This window comes from Fusarium vanettenii (assembly GCF_000151355.1).
Source record: "Fusarium vanettenii 77-13-4 chromosome 4 genomic scaffold NECHAsca_19_chr4_3_0, whole genome shotgun sequence".
NCBI classification, from domain to species: domain Eukaryota; kingdom Fungi; phylum Ascomycota; class Sordariomycetes; order Hypocreales; family Nectriaceae; genus Fusarium; species Fusarium vanettenii.
In genome coordinates, this window is record NW_003315866.1 from 504132 (window position 1) to 523223 (window position 19092).

General features: G+C 51.1%; 6 protein-coding genes across 6 annotated transcripts; 1 reads left to right on the forward strand and 5 right to left on the reverse strand.

Annotated features, from left to right (window-relative positions):
* Positions 1 to 471: 471 nt before the first annotated feature.
* Positions 472 to 2694, reverse strand: NECHADRAFT_79667 (uncharacterized protein; the record flags this gene model as incomplete). The annotated part of the gene is made up of 2 exons (XM_003045603.1): positions 472 to 1137; positions 1225 to 2694. The coding sequence occupies 2 exons, from the start codon at positions 2692 to 2694 to the stop codon at positions 472 to 474; spliced, it is 2136 nt and encodes a 711-aa protein (XP_003045649.1).
* Positions 2695 to 3360: 666 nt separating this feature from the next.
* NECHADRAFT_79668 (uncharacterized protein) lies at positions 3361 to 5280 on the reverse strand (the record flags this gene model as incomplete). Its single annotated transcript, XM_003045604.1, has 5 exons — positions 3361 to 3835; positions 3891 to 4168; positions 4220 to 4572; positions 4627 to 4659; positions 4710 to 5280. The coding sequence occupies 5 exons, from the start codon at positions 5278 to 5280 to the stop codon at positions 3361 to 3363; spliced, it is 1710 nt and encodes a 569-aa protein (XP_003045650.1).
* A 1404-nt stretch (positions 5281 to 6684) lies between these two features.
* Positions 6685 to 7927, forward strand: NECHADRAFT_100312 (uncharacterized protein; the record flags this gene model as incomplete). The annotated part of the gene is made up of 3 exons (XM_003045477.1): positions 6685 to 6729; positions 6779 to 7759; positions 7808 to 7927. 3 exons carry the CDS (start codon positions 6685 to 6687, stop codon positions 7835 to 7837), a joined length of 1056 nt encoding a protein of 351 aa, XP_003045523.1. The 3' UTR covers positions 7838 to 7927.
* A 109-nt stretch (positions 7928 to 8036) lies between these two features.
* NECHADRAFT_79670 (uncharacterized protein) lies at positions 8037 to 9816 on the reverse strand (the record flags this gene model as incomplete). The annotated part of the gene is made up of 4 exons (XM_003045605.1): positions 8037 to 8065; positions 8131 to 8643; positions 8697 to 9636; positions 9685 to 9816. 4 exons carry the CDS (start codon positions 9814 to 9816, stop codon positions 8037 to 8039), a joined length of 1614 nt encoding a protein of 537 aa, XP_003045651.1.
* A 660-nt stretch (positions 9817 to 10476) lies between these two features.
* NECHADRAFT_39178 (uncharacterized protein) lies at positions 10477 to 12703 on the reverse strand (the record flags this gene model as incomplete). The annotated part of the gene is made up of 7 exons (XM_003045606.1): positions 10477 to 11009; positions 11060 to 11318; positions 11371 to 11778; positions 11828 to 11879; positions 11930 to 12320; positions 12380 to 12509; positions 12572 to 12703. 7 exons carry the CDS (start codon positions 12701 to 12703, stop codon positions 10477 to 10479), a joined length of 1905 nt encoding a protein of 634 aa, XP_003045652.1.
* Positions 12704 to 13515: 812 nt separating this feature from the next.
* Positions 13516 to 16817, reverse strand: NECHADRAFT_68870 (carbohydrate-binding module family 21). Its single transcript, XM_003045607.1, has 2 exons — positions 14928 to 16817; positions 13516 to 14768 (listed from the first exon to the last, which is right to left on the reverse strand). The coding sequence occupies exons 1-2, from the start codon at positions 16779 to 16781 to the stop codon at positions 14352 to 14354; spliced, it is 2271 nt and encodes a 756-aa protein (XP_003045653.1). The 5' UTR covers positions 16782 to 16817; the 3' UTR covers positions 13516 to 14351.
* Positions 16818 to 19092: the final 2275 nt, after the last annotated feature.

A 19092-nucleotide genomic window follows, 5' to 3' on the forward strand; every position in this document is an offset into this window, starting at 1 on the left:
CTGAATCGCGACAATGAGCTCGGTTAGACCAACACGTCTACAATATTCGAGCAAAGATCTAATAGCTTTATATGCTACGTAATATCCCCATTTGAAGATTCAATGTGAATTCAGAATAAGGCGAGTTAAAATGTATCAGTGCTAAAAAACTCCTCCTAGTGGGGACTTAGCCTTATCAAGGTCCAAGTTACGCACCTGCCGGGCTGTATATAGTACCTGTCTTCAAGAGCCAATTCAGGCTGAGCACTGTCTCGTTGCTTTCCGGCCGTTTTTACTGACGCTTGATACATAAATTTGCTGTTTAGTTTTAAAAAAAAGTGACTCTTTCTCATGTCTTCTTTTAAAAACGTCATCATGTTCACAAAGGAGCCTTACAAATATACAAACACTAGAGATAACACCACAGAATACAATGCATACACCCAGCATCACACCATCAGTAAGTTCGATCTAGACTCCATACAGTCCCCATCAATCCCTTTTCCGGTTCCGAAGTCCAATCTCAATCCCATTGCCCTCAGCAGACTCCGATACTGAGTACACCTCCTTATCCAAGCCTGTTGTCTTTGCCCACTTGTGTACCTCCTTGTCCAACATCCCGTCAGCTGATTTTACGGCGCCAGTCGTGTGGGCAATCTGCGCAGCCGCCTGCCACACATTTCCAAGTGCGGAAGCATTCGTGTTTGACAAGAAAAGCACGATTGTAGTAAAAACTATCACAAGATGGACCCCAGTAAGAATCAGAACTGAAATAAGTCCAATCCATCGTCCTGGGATGAGGGTTTCGGTCGAGTGTATCGTTTTGACTTGGTACTCGCGATCAAAGTCCTTGAGCCAGTCATAATAGATCATCTGGTGTATCCGAGTTCCTAGGGCCTGGATGGCTATAGTCGGATCGCCCTTTTCTTGGAGGATACTCTGAAAGGTTGATCCGTGATCTCGATGGGCCCTCCACCTAAAGTCGGATTTTCCATCGTACATCATGTTCCAAGCGGATCGAGCTTGTACAGGATGCTCGCTCAAGGTGACGTTGAAAGTTGGGTCCACATCCTCCTCAAAGTCCTCTTGGTCATCTTCCTCATAAGACGTAAGGTTGAGGATGCCACGAGCTTCCCATGAAGGCTCCTCTACATCAAGCTGGCGGTGTATGCTTCAAGTGCCATTGGGTTCAAATTGTATGGCATGTCCGCGCATGGTAACATTGTATATCCGTGGTCGATATACGTTGAAGTAGCAGATAGAGGCATTGAACATTTCCAGGCCATTGTCATAAGCTGTTGTCCATAGTCCATTAGGCTTTGACGTCCAGTTTTGGGGTTGGTCTGCCCTTTCGTTCAAAGGAGGGAGTAGATGTTCAAGGTTAGAGGTTGTGATAGCGACTCGTTGCTCGATGTTTCTAGTTGTGTTGAAGATGATGATCTCCCAGAAGGCATAGGGTTTTCCGTTGCTGAGGTCCGATTCGTTCTTGCCGGTGATGGGGTCTCGGTCGGGAACTCCCACGCACAATGAGATAGGCCAGCTTTCACCATCGCTTGTGTTTGAGTGCATCTGGCATAGATGAGTGTCCTTGACGCCCTCTCTACCTATGTGCAAGACCACTGAGCCATGCAATGGCCCCGAATAGCGAGTGGTTTGTTCGCCAAAGCGAGAGGTTTGTTCGTTGGAAATGGGAATGCCAATTCTCCCCGGCAGCCGTCGTTTTGTGACACTTGACGCATTCTGTTCAATGCTGAACACGTCCAAGGGCAACGGCTCACAGATAGTACGGGTATTGACAACCATGGCGGGCCCAGAGTAAAACTCCAACGATGTCCTCGAAGATTCGTCCAAGAAGGGCAGCATGGCTCGATAGGTATCGCCTGTGTCGCCGGGAGAGGACTTGCCGACCTGAACCTCTGCGAACCTCCACGCGGCAGGTTTGGATTTCCAGTACGAAACACCATTATCTTCTTTGAACTTGGCGCTTTCATTGAAGGTCAGCTTCAGACTTTCGGTAATGGCTGGTGCTGCGATCTGTTTCGTTGTGAAGTCAGAGAGGAGGACAGTAGAGATGAAGGTAGAGAAGACCATGACCATGACTGCGGTGACTATGATGAAGGAGTATATGAGTCCCGAGAAGCCACGCTTTGATCGTCTCAGAACCGCCAAAACAATGTTTGTGGGACTTGAAAGCAATGCCCTTTCGGGAGAGAAGATGGGGATGTCTTGGAAGCACACGCCACACGTCTCGAGCATAATGGCGGACAGAGCCGATACAACGACACCGAGTTGTAAGGCCATCGAGGTACGAAGAGCAGCAGAGCAGATTGTGGCCGTACCGGGAGCCCATTTGCGAAAGACGATGGTGTTCCAGAAGGACTTTGGTTCCTTGCGGTTCGAGGCAGCGTCGGCGCCGTCCCAGAGAAAGATGAGAAGCGCGCAAGATGCAAAATTGACGAGGGTGCCGAACACGAGTGTAAACCAACGGAGTTTTCCGATGCTTCGCCACCTATTGTATCGTCGTCGTCGTGGCCCTGGTTGCGGCCCAGGTTCTAGTGGGAAGAGGTTTACTTCAGATTCGTTGGTGGGTTCGTCACGAGACGCATCGTATCGACCAAGGTCATCGACAATTGTCTCTGAGCAGTTCGAGTATGACTTGGGAGTCAATGGTCGAGAAGTCGTCTCGATATCGCGGATTTCTTGGTATTGAGCCATAGTGAAAATAGGACATAAGTGAGGAGAAAGCAAGAAGAAAAAAAGGTGTAAGAACCTCCTCCCTTTTAACCCCCTGTTTCTACCCAATTTCACAATTTCAGCAAGCCAAAAATATACAAAAATGCAATAGAGCTGAGCAACCATTAGAGGTCTTGGCAAGCAGGCTGAGGGAATGCGCTACGAGTTGCTTTAGACAGTGGTGTTCTGATAGGAAGACACTTGCGCCACTGCAACACACAAACTGCACCTAGGGTCGCGTGACTAGATAGGACTGGCTGGAAAAAATAGATGAGGCATTATAGACAGAACCAAGTCTCTAGCTGTCGGATGGCTTGCATATACGCATGTTCGATGTCTTTGTATTCGACAGCACTGTGGTGGTGGCATCGGGGTGGTATCTTGCCTTCTCATAGAGGCGGAGATAGCAATTGGTTACACAACTCTAGCATTGCACCTAATATGTACAAGGTCGCAGCCTAGAAGAGTTGCTTTGGTTCAATAACCGCCATCTTTCCTCCTATGCTCCATAGACAGTTACTCAAATGGCGTGACGAATAGCACTATTTCAAAATTGTTGATCACTATTTAATATCTCAAACAAAGTAAAAAGCACAGTCGCAGAGTAGATATTTTGCCACAACTCGGCATCTGCTGAAAAATAGCCATTTACAAATTCGGTCCTCGAGTCAATGTCCCTGGGCGAACCACAAACTTGCTAGCATCGTACCCCTTGGGCCAGATCCCATTCTTCCCGGGCGCCAAGATACCCTTAGGATCCAAGGCATTCTTGATGGTAGTGTTGAGACGCATCTGCGCATTGTTGTTGAAATTATACGTCTGCGCAATCTGATCCATCAACGCCAGATGCGTCCTATACTCTCCCCATCCCCTCTTTGCCGCATCGTCGATCAACTGGCTGATAAGCCAATGGGCCCTGCGGCACGAGTCTGGGTCTTCGCGATCAAAGACTAGACAGACGATGTGGTGCATCTCTCGCATGCCGATGCAAAAGTCGCCGATGAAGTCAAAGCCGGCCTCTTCGCAGCGCCTCTTGGATAGTTCGTACTGGGCTACGGCGTCGTCGCCTGTGACTTTAGCGATGGGGGAGAAGAAGAGGTGGGCACCGTTAGGGAGCCATTTACTATGAGGCTAGTTAGAAACGATCGGCTGTGAGGAATTTGGCTCTGATAACTTACACCCACTCCAGCTCAGTTGTCGTGGGAATGCCCTGTAGCGTGAGGTCTCTAGTCTGTAGGACGAGATTGTTTGGCATGTCCTCGGGGAAGTAGAACTTGGCTCCAGGAATAGCCGAGAAAGCCTCCTTGACGATCTGCCACATGACCTTTCTAATGGGCTCAGGTCCGTAGAGGGCTCCGTAAAAGTTCCAGCGTCCGAGGTTGAGCTTCTTGGCGATCTCGTCAAGTTCCTTGTCGGTAAGAGGATGTTCAGAGGATGTATACGACGCACGAGTGCCCTTTGAGCTGTCAGTCACGCTCTTTCATCAGCAAGGGCATAACCAACTTACCATGACAGCTGCATCCATGAGGATACTCCTCACAGTAGGCACATTCTGAAGAACCATTGATGTCCTGAGAGGTCGGATAATCTCGATAGCCTGGTGGAGATCCTCGTCGCGAGGAAGAGTGATCATGTAAGACTGGTAACCACCCGGGTTCGGCATGAGCCAAACGCCCATCTTAACCACGATGCCTAGGGAAGACTGAGTAAAGATACCATCATTATACGGGCCAAAGCCGTAGTTGAAGAGTTGCCAGGCCGAGTTGGGCTCTTGATCATGTGGAGGCGCGTTGGGGTTGGCATTGGGGTTTGGAAGAGCGCCCATTCCCGTGCGGACGAGAGTTCCATCAGGTAGTACAACTAATGAGTGTCAGATTTACCGTCCGGCCCAAAGAAGTGAGATTCGATTATTACCTTCCATGCCGCAGTGCATCATGAAGTGATCGCCTATGAGTAGTCAGTGGCATTTCAGTCTAAACAATAGCAGGGACTCAGACCATATGGTGTGTAGCCAACACCGCGCTCAGTTGTGTTGCCAATGACAGATCCTCCACCGAGGTCAGGAACATCAACCCAAAGCTTGTCTCTCAGGTTGTTGGCGACCAAGTATTCGTGAAGATCTGTGAATGTCACGCCAGGCTCCACCAGAGCATACGCTCCATCAACGTCAACTTTGAGGACCTTGTTCATGTGCTTGCCGAGCTCAAGTCCAATGGATCCAGGAACTCGGGGAGCAGCACCGCCATAGCCAACGTTTCGACCAATGGAAAATGGCCAAAGCGGAATTTCGTATTCGTTGCATAGTTTGACCATTGCCTGAACTTCGGCGACGTCTCGAGGAGTGATGACGGCTGAAGACACGAAGTAGGATTTGCCGGTGATATGAAACATGTCGTGGGCTTTGCTCTGGTCAAGATACTGGTCCTTGCTCAGCTGTTCCTTTTTGGAGATGATGGTAACATTTTCTGAGCCAGTGACCCCCCTGGCAGCCGCGATGAACTTGTGAAAGACGGTGGCCTCGATGCCGGGGGGCAGAGTCAACGGATTGGCCTCGGAATTGCTTGCCATCTTGAGTCAATCGAACGTGTATTCTGTCAATGTTCAAGTTAGGCACAAAACAAGAATAATACAAAGGGCATTGAGCCAAAGTCTCTGCGGAATCACCGGTTTAAATATCTCAATGGCACATAAAACTCCACCTGCACGTAACGATAGCTTGCCTACATGTTTCAAAACCTGATAAACAAAAACCCACCATGGCCCGGGCCGCGACTCATGCAACAATGCAAGCTGCAGGGTATGTGGAGGCTCGGACAGGGCCCGGACATGGTAGCATTAACAACACAGCGCACGGTGGGGAGGTATTCGGACAGTTTTATGCAAGTCGATGTCTGATAAGCGGACACGGTGTTGCATTGAGGGTTGTGCATCTTGGAGGTTTCGGCTGGATAAGGGATTCCGGTTATGTATAACGAAAACATCCTGGTAGCTTCACTATAGCCTTCAGACGTTGATATTGCTCCTTGACTTGGCTAGGTAGAGTCTTTACTTAATCATGAACTCTATGTGACAACGCAGAGCCTCCTCTGGGGTGGACATTTATTAACTCGAAAATCAGATATAGTGCGTGCATCTCACAAAGACCCTAGATGCATTCATCAAAACCATGATGGCCCAGATGTGGATTTTGAGCCATTATTGACGATGACAACCTATGGGTTTCTAGCACCGCATTCTTCTATAGATATATTTAGCACTCGCAATGCCCAATCAATTGATTCATTCAATAAACGTATAAGAGGACTACCAACACTATCTTGTGCACAGGTGTTGGCGCTTATCGCGCTGCCCTTTAGATGCTTCCGCCAGAGCCAGAGTCGACAGGGAACCCCAACCTCCAACATGTTTCAGCCATTGCTCAGTCAAGAGCTATAAGTGTACATATTCTACTCTCGGGGCTATAATTGCCCATTTCCTCGACTCTTGAGAACCCAATAACTAGCCCCAAGGAACAATGGATCCGATAAGAATCGGCAACGGAGCTTCCCCTCACCAGAAATCGAAAACACCAAGGCATCTACCGCGCCGATGGCTTCACAACCCCGCAAAGCTCGCAGATCGCTTCCCCGCAAACAAGGGGACCATCGGCACTGGATCGCGGCATTAATGGAGACGCATCACAGGTCTGGGGCATCCTGGTAAGGAGTCTTGGTGAGGCTTCACTACGTGGCACCAAGCCTACTTGGAGGTTGGTCCGCGTCTGTGGCGTCCGGGGCTTTTCCCACCTCCGCATTCCAGCTCGTGGCGGCCCGAGAGTCAAACTTTAAGAACGCGTACTGCCTCGGCTTACCTTTTTGTTGATCGGCGTTTTTGTAGCTTCAACTAGGATATGAGCATGCACGCGTCCGCAAACAGAGCCCATTGTTGCCTTGCATACTTTCCGATCAAGCCACTGTCTATCTTATAATCCAAATGACGGTAACTCAAGAGCCTCTCCACAAGGCTGCTGTGGTGGTCGTGAGTTCACACCCCCTCGTATCAGTAATCCAAACCTAACGAGACACAGCGTTCAGACTCCAGCTTCCGCTTTGAAGTCCGTTCAGTACCAATCCCGAAGCCCAAGCCATGGGAAGTCCTCGTCAAACTCTCCGCCACGGGTGTCTGCGGCACCGATATGGGCCTTGCAGCTGGTCATCTTGGTCCATGCCGTGATATCCTCGGCCACGAGGGTGTAGGCCGCGTTGTACGAATCGGTGATGGAGTTGACCCCAGTATCGTCAAGACGGGTGATCGCGTTGGCATTGCTTGGGTTCGTGATGTCTGTGGAAAATGCTCCTGTTGTCGTGAGCCTGGTGGCGAGACGAGATGTCGCGAACTTCAGAATTCGGGGCGGAATTGGGATGGAACTTTTGCTGAGCATTGTGTCGTGCCGAGTCGATACGTGTTGGTTCTTCCCGAGGATCCTGCTCTGTCGGATGAACTCATCGCTCCAGTGCTGTGCGGTGGCGTCACGGCATACAAGGCGGTCAAAACATGCGGAGCTGTTCCAGGAGAGTGGGTGGCCGTTGTAGGAGCAGCTGGAGGCGTTGGAGGACTCGCCGTGCAGTATGCAAAGGCCATGGGATATCAAGTTGCTGCTGTCGATGTCGGACCTTCTCAGGAAGCCTGTCTCAAGGCGGGTGCTGACGCGTACTTTGACGCTACGGATCCAGATATTGTGTCTGCTCTCAAAAAGATAACTCCCGACGAGGTGGGAGCAAAGGCAGTTATCGTCACTGCAAATTCCGGCAAGGCATATCAAACAGCGCTGGATCTCATTGCTGTCTTTGGGTCCTTGGTTTGCGTGGGAATCCCGCCTCCAGACCAGCTGTTGACTCTACACCCCATCACGATTATGGATCGAGGAATCAGAATCATTGGGACCTTGGTGGGTACGCGGACTGACACGCTAGAGGCTCTTGAGTTTGTTCGGAGAGGGACTGTGAAGCCAGTGGTGAACACGGTGGGCTTTGATCAACTGAATGATGTCACGAGCAAGTTTGGCAGTGTAAGTGTCCCCTTTTCCTATGAAGAATACGAGCTAATGATGACTTAGACAACCGGGAAGTTTGTTGCTCAGTTCTAGGCATTTGAATAAGGCGAGAGCCCTTGTGTAACTAGTCGCATATACTCCCTTGGTAGCCCATCGCCCTTAAAGCTCCTCTTGGACATTCGTACCAATATCCGCTTCCTCCGCTTCCCATCCCTGAGGAGGCTGGGGTTTCATAATATCCTGCGCTATGCTCTGCCAAAAGGCACATGTGTCCTTTGAATTTTGGTCATCTTCAACCAGATTCCACCCGTTCGCTGAAGGCTTCATGACGTTAGACAAGAGTGGTCCAGATCCATTAACGACCGGCCATCCAGCATTTCCAGTACCATCAGTATTTCCATAACGTGCGAAAGACGAAAAGTACCGCAGATATGTTGGTATGACTATTGAGCGCAGCTGTAGTGCCCAATGGTTTGCCTCTTTGAGAGGGTATTTGAACACTCTCCAAAACATAACGAAGATCTGTCCCCGTATATCGAGATTAGCGAACAGCGGGACGAGATCAGTTGCATGATATGCCAGGTCATCATTGGGAAAGCCATAGTTCATGGCGTAGGCCTGCTTCGGATACGCGTCGAGGAGATCTCTTGTGTTGCATGTGAAGGATGCGTCCCGAATGACGTGGCGTAGGCAGAGATTGTAGTCTCCGCCGTAATCCTTCACACAGTTATACTGGTCTGCAATCTTCTTTCTCAAGGGGCCATAACTCTCGCCTGGAAGGAACTTGGTCAAGAACCCGTAGAAGGTAGTGTTATCCTTGACACTGTCTGGGGTAAAACGCTGAGCATCGTTCGCGCAGTGAGAGACGATGGCGGATTTGATCCCCGTCCAAAACTTTTCTATGTCAAGATATTAGCATCACCATCAAGACGGCATGTTGGTTGTTACCTACTTTGGGAAAAGGCCAGAGTAGGAATCGTCTTGATCCAGGCATTGTCCACAGATGGCCCGATGGGGAAAAGCCCAGTCTGTTTGACGCTCTCGAAAAGCTTCACGTTCGCCAACGCCAGGGTTTCCAGTGGGATTGACGCGTTTCTGATGCATTCGATATCGTATGGGGAATGGCAGCCAAGAGAATCTGAGAAGTTCTGGTAGACTTGATCCAGCTGGCCGCCGACTGAGTTGTCCCACGCCCATTCAAAGGCAGGACTTTGTGTAACAAAACGGGTGAACAGCGGATCCTGCTGTCCATTCCCTCGGATGAGGTGGTGGAGGATAGAGCCACCGCCGGCTGACTCTCCCCAGGCACTGACAGTGTTGTTATCTCCGTGGACCTTGCCAATGTACTTCTGAACCCATCGGAGTAAGAGGTTCTGGTCGTATAGCCCGGCATTGGGCAGGCCGTTGGTCTGCATGAAGGAGCCAGCCAACCACCCAAAAGCTCCAAGCCGATAGTTTCCCGCGACGAAGATGGTTGTGTAATTAGAGGCTTGGATGAGGGACCTTCCATTGTAGAGAGGACCGGTACTCATCCTCTTTGTACCGAATGCATATGCCCCTCCATAGAACCAGACGGTTACGGGCAGTAGCGGTTGGGAACCTGGGTTGTCAAACACTGACCGTGGGACATAGACGTCAAGGAAGAGGCAGTCTTCAGTTCCACTCCAGGGGGACGCCGTAGAAGTATGCGGCTTGTCTGGGTCAAGGTCCTGGTTAGGATCGCCGAGGGGACTTTTACCGCCAGGTCCATTGCTCAGTAGAGCTGGGTTGATTTGGAGACAATCCGTAACTTTGGGGGCTACTTGGATGCTGCTGTTGCTGTCCTCTGGGAAATCGGATGCGCCGAAACGTACCGGCTGGGCTCCGAAGCGGACATTCTCAAATAGGTAGATCTTTCATTTGTTAGCTGAGTCCGTACACGAGTTCGATACGCGTCGCACATTTTTGTCCGCCGGAAGGACGGTAGCCGGGTATGATCCCCAAGGAAGATCCAGTGTAGGAAGAGCGGGTTTCGCTCCATGAGCGTGGGGGAGGAGGCTCAAAGAGCCGAGTAGGAAGGTCTTTATATTCATAGTTGTGAGCTTTGTTGGCATGATAGAGAGAGTATCTATATATGCGTCTATTGCCGTATTCAAATACTTGATCTCATGTTATAGATCGAGTATATGTGCTTTTACCACTATCCAGCTCTCCACAAACCGATATCACATTCCACTAGCGTGTGATAAGTTGCGTAAATATTGGCAGCTGAACTGAAACATTGCTCAGCTAGAGCGGGGGCGATATAACAAAGTTAGATCGCGGGGAAGGCTGCGGCTGGAAGCACTGCCTGAATTATACTGCAAATGTGATTCAAGCTTTTTGGAATGCGTACAGAACTCAAGTTTGTTTGACTAAATTCCATAGGAACTTGGCCATGTACTATGGATGTCCCCATCGCTGCCAAGGGTGGTTGAAGGACAAGGCATCCTAGCGCTTAGTCCGGCTTCAGCCTAGGTTAAATAAAGTAGCATCAACTCACCATTATGGGCAAGGAGGGAAATGGGACGTGTCTAGATTCGTGACCCAGTATGCATGTTATAACTGTACTATATACTTCTAGATAGAAAATAAATTATTTTGTAAAAGAAAAACAGCGTACTTCAACCTTCAAAACCCTAGGCATTTGTCCAGGTTCAACTAGATGATGTAGCTGTCTCAGACAGCAAATGCTAGTAGTGAATGATATCCCGTCAACTGAGAAGCAGTTCTGCAAAATGACAGGTACGCTTTGAGAAAAAACCCTCCCCACCCTTGTCGCCGTGCTGCTGCATTGGCTTAGGCTTCTTCCCTTGAGGCTCAACAACAATCCAATCCTTCACCACAGCAGTCCCATTTGCCAGAGCAGCCAACTGCTCATCGGTACAGCTCTCCGGAAGACGAACAAAGCACATGTTTTCCAAGACCTCCGTGACATTGTTCCTCACATCTGCCACACTCTTCGGGCCAGTGGTGCTATGGTTCCCGTTCTGTGCCAGGTTGATCTTTCCAGTGGCAACGTCGCGGCCAAACATGGCTCGTTCAAAGAGATTGTACATGGTTTCGGGTTGGTAAGCCGGTACGCCGTGGCCGGCTTGAAAGATGCGCGAAAAGGAGAGTTTACCGTGTTCTCGTACGAAGCCGGCTTTGTTTGACGAGTTTGTTGTGATGAACGCGTAGCCCGCGGAACGGAACCCTTCGGCATCCTGGAAATCCAGGGCCAAACTGACATTCTCACCGCCATACCCTGCATACAAGATCAGTATCAGGAAGTTGTAATACTTTGGCGGTACTTACAAGGACATCGGTAGTCTCGGTCACCGTACACGATGGCTACATTAACGCCACGCTTGATCACCTTTTCCAATGTGGTAAAGCTACCAACCATCGCATCACCAGTTTCTCCAAGAAAGATTTTGGCGATGAGTCCCCAGTCGGCGGTGAAATTGAGAGGCACGCCAAGTTCCTGCTGCACCCAGGCCTGGTTGAAGTAATTATCCATGTAGTGCCATGGGAGCACTGTAACGTTGGAAACAGTAACGTCGAAGGGGGAGCGCTAGAATTATTAACATCGTGGGCGTTATTCAGTCATGGCAACTCAGACTCACATCAGATAGTTCTCCATATGCGCCTTGTATCACTCCAAAGCACATGTTCGTCGCCTCCACGCACGCTTCATTCACAGTCTCGTTCATCCCAAACCTCTCAGGATCGCCTTCGGATACCAACCCACGGCATCGATCAATGAGAGCGTAGCATCCTTCATTAGGGGCTACAATCTGAGCCATGAGCTCCTCGTACACCTCTTCTGACAAAACCTGGATTCCGTAGGTGTTGTTGTGACCGAACGTCGGGTACCCCATTGCCATGGCACGATAGTCTATGCCGGGTTCGTCTAGTCCGAGTGTTGCGAGGTTGAGAGTCGTTGCATTTTCGAGAGAGGGTGTTCCATTTTTGATGAGTTCGTTTTGGTCTTGGAAATGGGAAAAGAAATGCGGTCCGTACATGCCGCCATACTATCGAGATGGTCAGTTTTGAGCAAAAGACCAACTTGGGCTCACTTACAGATGAAGTCCATAAGGAAATCTCATCACTCTCTGTGTTCCATTCTGGAAACCTTGATAACGTCAGTAACCCAGCAGCGTCCAGCTTCGTTCGTCGACTCACTCGTTGAACCAAACTTGAGCAAAAGCCCAAAATGTTCTTGCAGCACTCATAGTAGTTTTCGGGACCGTTTCAGGGAGTCTGACGTCAAGAGTTGCTTGAAAAGTCGTAACATTCACCTCTGGAACCTCACCGTCCTCTGACGGGGTAAAGGTGTGGGAGAGCACTTCCAAAGTCCCGTTGGCCAGTTTTGCGTATGAGAATCCGGTTCCGATGGGCTGGTCCACATACAACATATTGACATTGTTGTTCCAGGAGAATTCATTTAAGGTAGTCGAGTTTCCGTTAGGGTTGAAGAGGCATGGAAAACCAGATGCACCGTCAAACGAGGTTGTTCCTGGTCCTCCTCCAAGGTAGATCGACGTTGGTGCGTTACATGGGTCGTTTCGAGACTCTTGGATGTTGCCATTAAGTACACGGTCTTTTAGAAAGGGGATATTTTCTATGACTTACCGAAATACCAGAAAAAGAGGTGTGCAGACACATCATCGTCCCAGTCTTTGGCATCCGGGAGTAAATGCTTCGGTAGAGTCACATAGCCACTATAAGAGTTGACACCACAGGTGGTCTCGCAGATAGATGTCTATGAACAAATTATCAACAAATGGTCGTGTCTTCTGAAGATTACTTCAATGGTGAGGCTACCTTTTTGTACGAGATTTCTGCTCCTTGAAAGAGCCTCGACTGCAGTACTTGAAGGCCTTTGGGAGGAGGCACAAATTGCTGGGCAGCCGTCAAAGTCCCCAAAGACAGCGAAAGTGTAGAAAGAAGCTTCATTGCGGACAGAGAACAAATTAATAGAAGTTGACACGAATGAAGGACTGATGGTTTGACTCCATTCTGCAGGAAACAGAGCTTGTTTATATCCCATCTCTCTTCCCAGATCAACCCAAACCCTCCAATAGAACGCGTATACAGTATCCGTTCTGGTGGCTTGGCCGATAAATTCGTTCAAATGTTGACTCCATTCATAGAATCCTCCTTTTCTACGTTCCCCAGAGTTTGATGCTGGACTCGTCATTCTTTGGCGACATGGCCAATGAGCTTTTCGGTTGTGAAACCCCAGATGAAGCCGGTTTGGGATTATACGGATGCCTGCTAAGCGAATCAATTAACGGGATCTGCATTGGCCAAGAAGGATGGGAGGATGCTCGGTGCGGAGTGCATCAATTGTCCGATGCTGGTGCGGAATGGCCATGACCGCCCAGCAGGACGCAATGACACGTCTAGATCGAATGCACATTTGTATCAAATTCCCATCCAAGTTAGATTTTGCTAAAAAGTCAAACCAAATGTGCATGATTGACCTAGACAGACCCTCGGCACGCTCGGTGTGCAGGATCAACATCAACATCAAGTCCACCAAAGGAACCATCACAATCGTGAAGACCGGCGAACCGGCCAATCAGAGCTCAAATCCAGCCCAGCAGTTCCGGGGCAGGTCTCATCTTTAGCGAGTCAGGAATCAGGCCATAGCTCCCTCAGCACAGCCCGCTTAGAGGGGTCGGCGTCGGCCGAGACCTTGGCACTTGAAGGACACGCAACACCATCACATCACGACATTCACATTGGCAATCATCAAGGACAAGTGAGGTGCAAAATAGTCTCTTAGCTTTGCATGCATCGCATTCTTGTATAGTGTATATCAATCCGTCTGGCCTACTCCCCAAAATCCCTTGCGTTCCTCAAGGGAAGCAAACTTTTGTCCCGTTTCCCTTCCCTTCCCTTCCCTTCCCGTATCCTTCCTTTCCCTGCGCCGTGTACAGTCTTCGCAGTCAAGCCAACGCTCCAGGAGACATCTCATCTTGACGCGGGTTAAGCAGGCAAGGCATTGCATCGCCCGACTCCGTATAAGCCTCTTCCTTGACGTGTTCCATTGCAGTGACCCTTCCGTTTGCTGCTCCCTCAAAACCACATTAAAGTATGAATGTCTCTGACCGTTCAACGGTGAGCAGAGCAGCCAACCAGATCGAGGGCCAACCAACATGACCAGAAAGTTCCAGGATTAAAAAAACAACGAGAGTAAATCAGAGGCGATAAGGAAAAGGCAACAACGCGCATTCGATAGCAAACCCAAACAGCTCCCAAAACTCCAAATGCGGATGCCCGGCACGCCATGCCAGGCTGCTTGCTTGCTCGCTGACAAGTCCGAAACCGTAAACGCCAAACATTGCTGGCCGTAAGCCGTAAAAACATACTCCAGTAACCCTTCCGAGGCTAGCCACATCGTGTGTGTAGTGTGCTGTCTCGAATCAAACAGACAGGAGGGAGGATTGATAGATGTGGCCATGTTGAAGAAGTGGTCCACAGTCATTGATAGAAATACCAAGATAGCACTACAGTCTTGGAGCTGCTCTTGGTAGTAAGTGTTGCAGGTTGACTCGTCTCAGAGGATGAAGCTCGATTCACAATCGGCATCGCGATACTATCCTCGGATTGCTGTGGCAGCGTGAGAGTCACCCGTCCAGGGGAACCGATCCATCATCTGTTGCTGGACATGATATGAAATATCGGCCGACGGCGTACCGTCAAATGTCATAAAGGCAGGTGAGGCGGACCTTGCCGAGGCGGATGTCCTCGGTGTCGGTGAACCGGCGCTTGCCTGAAAGGCATCTTTGGGTGTCGACGGGGCCGAAGAAGGGTGGTAGACACCATGTCCCAGCGGAAGACTATGATGAACGGCGGGGCCGGCGTGATGGATGCTGCCGATGGGACTTCCAAGAGCTGTGACGTTGCTCCGGTGAGGAGCAGGGGCAGCAGCAGCACCTCCAGAAGAACCATCAAAGCGAGCACCGCTGAGCGTACCGTCCCTCATGTTAGGGCTCGACTGCTTTGATCCAAACTGCAACATCAATGACTGTCAGTAACCAACTCTTCAATTGTGCTTCTGGCCTATCGTGCCAGCCCGTACATCCAGGTGAAGGGTGAAACCATCTTGGCGACCGAGGGGAGGACGAGGGCCAGAGGCGGGTGAAGCAGGGCGCACTTCGGGGGCACGTACAAAGCAGTACTTGTTGACCAGCTCTTCGTACGAGGAGCTGGACAAGGTTGAGTTGGGCGAGGTCGCCCCGTGGGCCGTCTGGCTCTGAACCTGTGTTGAGGGCTGAGTTGTCGATACTGGGAGGGTGGGCTTAGCACTCCGGACGTTGGCCTTCATGTAAAGCCCGTCCTTCTCCTTGGAGCCAGAATCCTTGGCCGCCTGGACGGCAGCGCTGAGAGAAGCCCCAAAGTCGTAACGGTTAGAAAAGGCAAGGCCGCTGGGCGAGCCAAAGCCCTTGGCCATGTTATCGCTGGCGAGGTTGCCCGCCGACTTGGACTTGAGGCGGAGGCCCGACGTACCGTTGCCCGACTCACCGAGATACTCGTGGATGGGCTGGTCAAAGCTGAGCTTAGCATCCTCGCCAAACTCGCCGAAGCCAGCAGGCATCGACTTGGGGCGAGGCACCGTCGAGGCTCCGTTGCGTCGGTTACTCCGGGGAAGGCCATTAGCCGGGCGGGAAGATGCGCCCTGGAAGTTGTTCTTCCCGTTCTGGGGAAGATGCTTCTTGCGGAAGTCAATCTGGAAGTTGCTCGAGTCGTTGTTGTCCCAGTAGTCGAGTCCATTGACGGCATAGCGGACGCAGAGGAACAGAGTCTTGGACTCGAGGTTAGCCGTGTCAGCCAGCTTGATAGAAAAGGTAAACCGGTCGTGGCCCAACGGGGTTTCCCGAGGGCGGATCTCGTGGCTGTAGTCAGCGGCAACCTCCGAGGTGGTCTTCCAGTAGTCCAGAGTGAAACGGCAGGTAACCGACTTCTGGAACGCGATGTTGGCGACAGCCACTGAGCCTAGCAGCGTCTTTTGGTCGTTGGACAGCCACACCTTTTCGAGCCGCACGGGCAACGCCCTGCGAGTGGCGTTGTCGTGGGGAAAGTTGGAGGTGAGAATCTCCCACTCGTAGGGGGGCGACCGCACTTTTTGCTGACCATTGCCAGGGAAGGGATACTCGGTATCGCTCTCGTAGCTGTCGATGGGTGAAGAGCCAGCACTCACAGCAAGAGGGCGGTCCACCTGCAGAAAGTGGCGTACATGCTCGAGGTGTGAGTCAAAGTGAACAGCCTTGGAGAAGACAGGGGTACCAGGCATGCTGGAGGGGCGTCGTCGGGAGGGGGGGCGAAGTGCAGGTCGAACAAGTTCGCCCGACTTCTTTCGCACCATCTGAGGCTTCTTTTGCAAATCCTCATCGGTCTCTTCCTCCGATACTGACAATGAGTTATCGGCAGACTTGGTCAGAGAAATGTGAGGCTCAGTGACGGAGCGAACATGTCCCTTCTTGCGTCCCGCCTTGGCGAGGTCACCCAGGGCGCTTGTGCTGAAGCTCAGGTGAACACTCTCTTTCCGACGAGGCTGGCTATCGCCGTTTTCTTGTGTGGGGTGCGATCGCTCGGGGGATGCCGATCGTGGCATGGGGATCTGGCTAACGGCATCTCGAAGCGCCTTGTCGAGCTTTCGGCCGCGGATCTGGGGCTCCTGCTCCTCGTCATCGCTACCGGAGGAAGCAGAGTCGGGCGGCGAGATAATGGCACCCATTGGCATGGCTCGGTCGTCTGTCAGAGGGGGAGGAGACTGGCGGACGTTGGATGGTACGGCCGAGCCCATGCTCTTGAGATCCTCCGATGTGCCCTGGGGTGTCAGCGTGCCCGTTGATCCATCGCTGACTGCAGAAGCTGAGGGTGTTCGTCGGTGCTTGTGGAGGTACGAGGCGGATCTAGGGAGGTTTGGTCGGGTCCCTGTCTGTAGTGAGGAACGCCGGCTCGCAACGGGCGACGAGGAGGCTGACGAGGCGGGAGATCGATTTGAGGGCGGCGTGTAAGGCATTCCCAATGTGGGTATGTGAGTTAGGGAGGAGAGAAAAGGGGGGAGAGGAAGGATTCCGTGGAAGCTGTTGCCAGGAGCTATACCACGTGGAGGTGAATAATATGTGAGGGCTGAGGCGAATTGATCGGGATGGTGAGGCAACGAGGAATGGAAGCCTTGTGGTGTTGGTAGGCAGTCTCAGCGCATGCGGGAAGGAGGAGGAAGGAGGCTATCGAGACGGGTCTAAAGATTAGGAAGGCACTGGTCAGCAGCATATCTAAGGATGAATAATTGAGTGGCGAATCATGATTTTGGACAAAAAACGTGAGATCATCGAAGGGAAATAATATTCATCGGGAATCTCGAAGCGATTGATGGATTGCGAGTGGTGCGTTGGTGTTTGTGTGCGTGCCTACTTACATGAACCGCGTGTAAGAGGGAACTGAAGCAAACTGGCGACACGGTAGGTGCTCTGGCAATATTCCAGCAACAGAGCAGATCGTGAAGCGCAGCAGCCGCGTAGTCGTAAAAACCCCAGGCAGGTGGAATTGAGGTTGTCAGGTATCACAATCAGGTTGCACCGCAGGTTCCAGACAGGAGGAAGTGGTCCGGAGGGTTTGGTTATCGTTGGACTCGACTCGGGGGGAGAACAAAGGCGTCGTCGAGATTAGGAGTGATACGAGCGAGGCGGTGCGGATGAGATGGGGATGGAGATGCAGGTCAAGAAACAACAATAAAAAACAAGAACCAGAATAGAAGAAAACCGGAAAAAAAAGGCTGCTGATACTAGACGTTAATCAGTCAGTCAGTCATAAACTCATAGACAGCAAGAAAGCTGGTGGAGGTGCTGAACGAGATCAAGATGGCCTGCGGGGAGCAGGTGGTTTTGAGTGCCTGTGTGCGCTCTGGCTCTACTCGCCGCGCGCAGAGGCAGAACCAGGACTGAGGCGCCGGGGCCGGCCTGAGCGGCATGGACTAGCACGACAAGGTTGAGAGCCGCGTAGGCATGGGCCGTCTGGCGGCGTCCAGGATGGGTGGTAGTGGAGGGCAGGGATGTGTGATGGGATGGGATGGGATGGGCAGGATTGAGTGCGAGCGGCGGCGGATGGGATGGGGACAGGGATGGGGTGCGAGAGAGGGCTTTGGTTTGGTTTGGTTTGGTTTGGTTTGGCTTGGCTTGGTAGGTGGGTTTGCGTTCAAGGTAGGGGTGGGATCATACCGCTGTAGTGCGGACGCCGTGAGACGCTTGGACGTCCTGGTTAGGTTTGGTTTTTTTTCTTTCTCTTCCTCTCTTCCTCTTTATCGACGGCGGCGACAGTGTGTGTCCGGTTGAGGTGGGAGGCTTTACAGTTGGGGACAAGATTGGAGGAGGCTTTTTCTTATGGTTGATGAGTTGAGAAGATGGGGCGGCGGCAAAACGCCAAAACCAGCTGGTTGCAGAACGATTGGGAACGATTGACAAACGCCCAGAGTTCAGAGTTGAATGATTTTCAAGATCCCCGGCAGTAGATGATGAATTTAATCTGCAAGCACGTTGAAGTATGATGCCTGAAATGCTGATGGTTACCGTATGCGTGCGGAGAGTGTGGGATGGTTGGAGTCGAGAAAACGTCAGAGGAGGCGAGAACAAAGGAGAGAAGAATGATATGAGGATAATCAGTACAGGTATCGTATCGTATCGACGAATCTCCAAAAAAGAATTGATGGGGGACCACGATGTGATGCGATGGGACCCAATGGATGGATGCGATGGCGACAGGAAAGGCGGAGATCTAAAATGGATGCGGACCAGGGGTTGAGGATGCGCCGGAAGAGCAGGTAACAAACCAAACGGTGACTTTTTAGTGCACAATTGGCGATGGAGTGGTGGTGTTATGATGATGGAAGTGTCGGGGTTTTGGCGATAACAAGATAGAAGACCAAAAGAACGGCGCCGTAATGTACCGGAAACAAAGGAGAAGAAAAAAGAATGACGATGAACTACTGTAGCAGTTTACACAAGAATGAAAGTTTTGAAGTTTGAAAGAGAAAAAGAAGTTTAGAACAGAGGAAGAGACGAATTAAGATCAGTCGTCATGGTGAATGGGGTTGAGAAGGGCAATGAATGAATCTGCGACCACGGCGACCCGACACAACAACCCAGAATGGCGTCTTTTCTTTCCAAGGCGTGAAACCCTCACTCTCAAGTTCAAGTCAGATCATCGAATGGTGGTCTCTCGTTACTCCCAAGAACCAAACCCCGGTCGTGGCGCGCGCCCCTGGTCTGAGCTTTTTCCCATCTCTTTTTTTTCTTGTTGCTTGCTGCTTTGCTGCCAAGGTACATTCTTGGTGG

Bases quoted from the DNA above. Each gene is read 5' to 3' on its own strand.
- NECHADRAFT_68870 (XM_003045607.1), bottom strand. From the start codon at position 16,781: ATGCCTTACACGCCGCCCTCAAATCGATCTCCCGCCTCGTCAGCCTCC. The intron at 14,769-14,927 runs GTACGTGCCCCC...TTGATGTTGCAG, and splicing joins TGGTCAACAAGTACTGCTTT to TTTGGATCAAAGCAGTCGAG.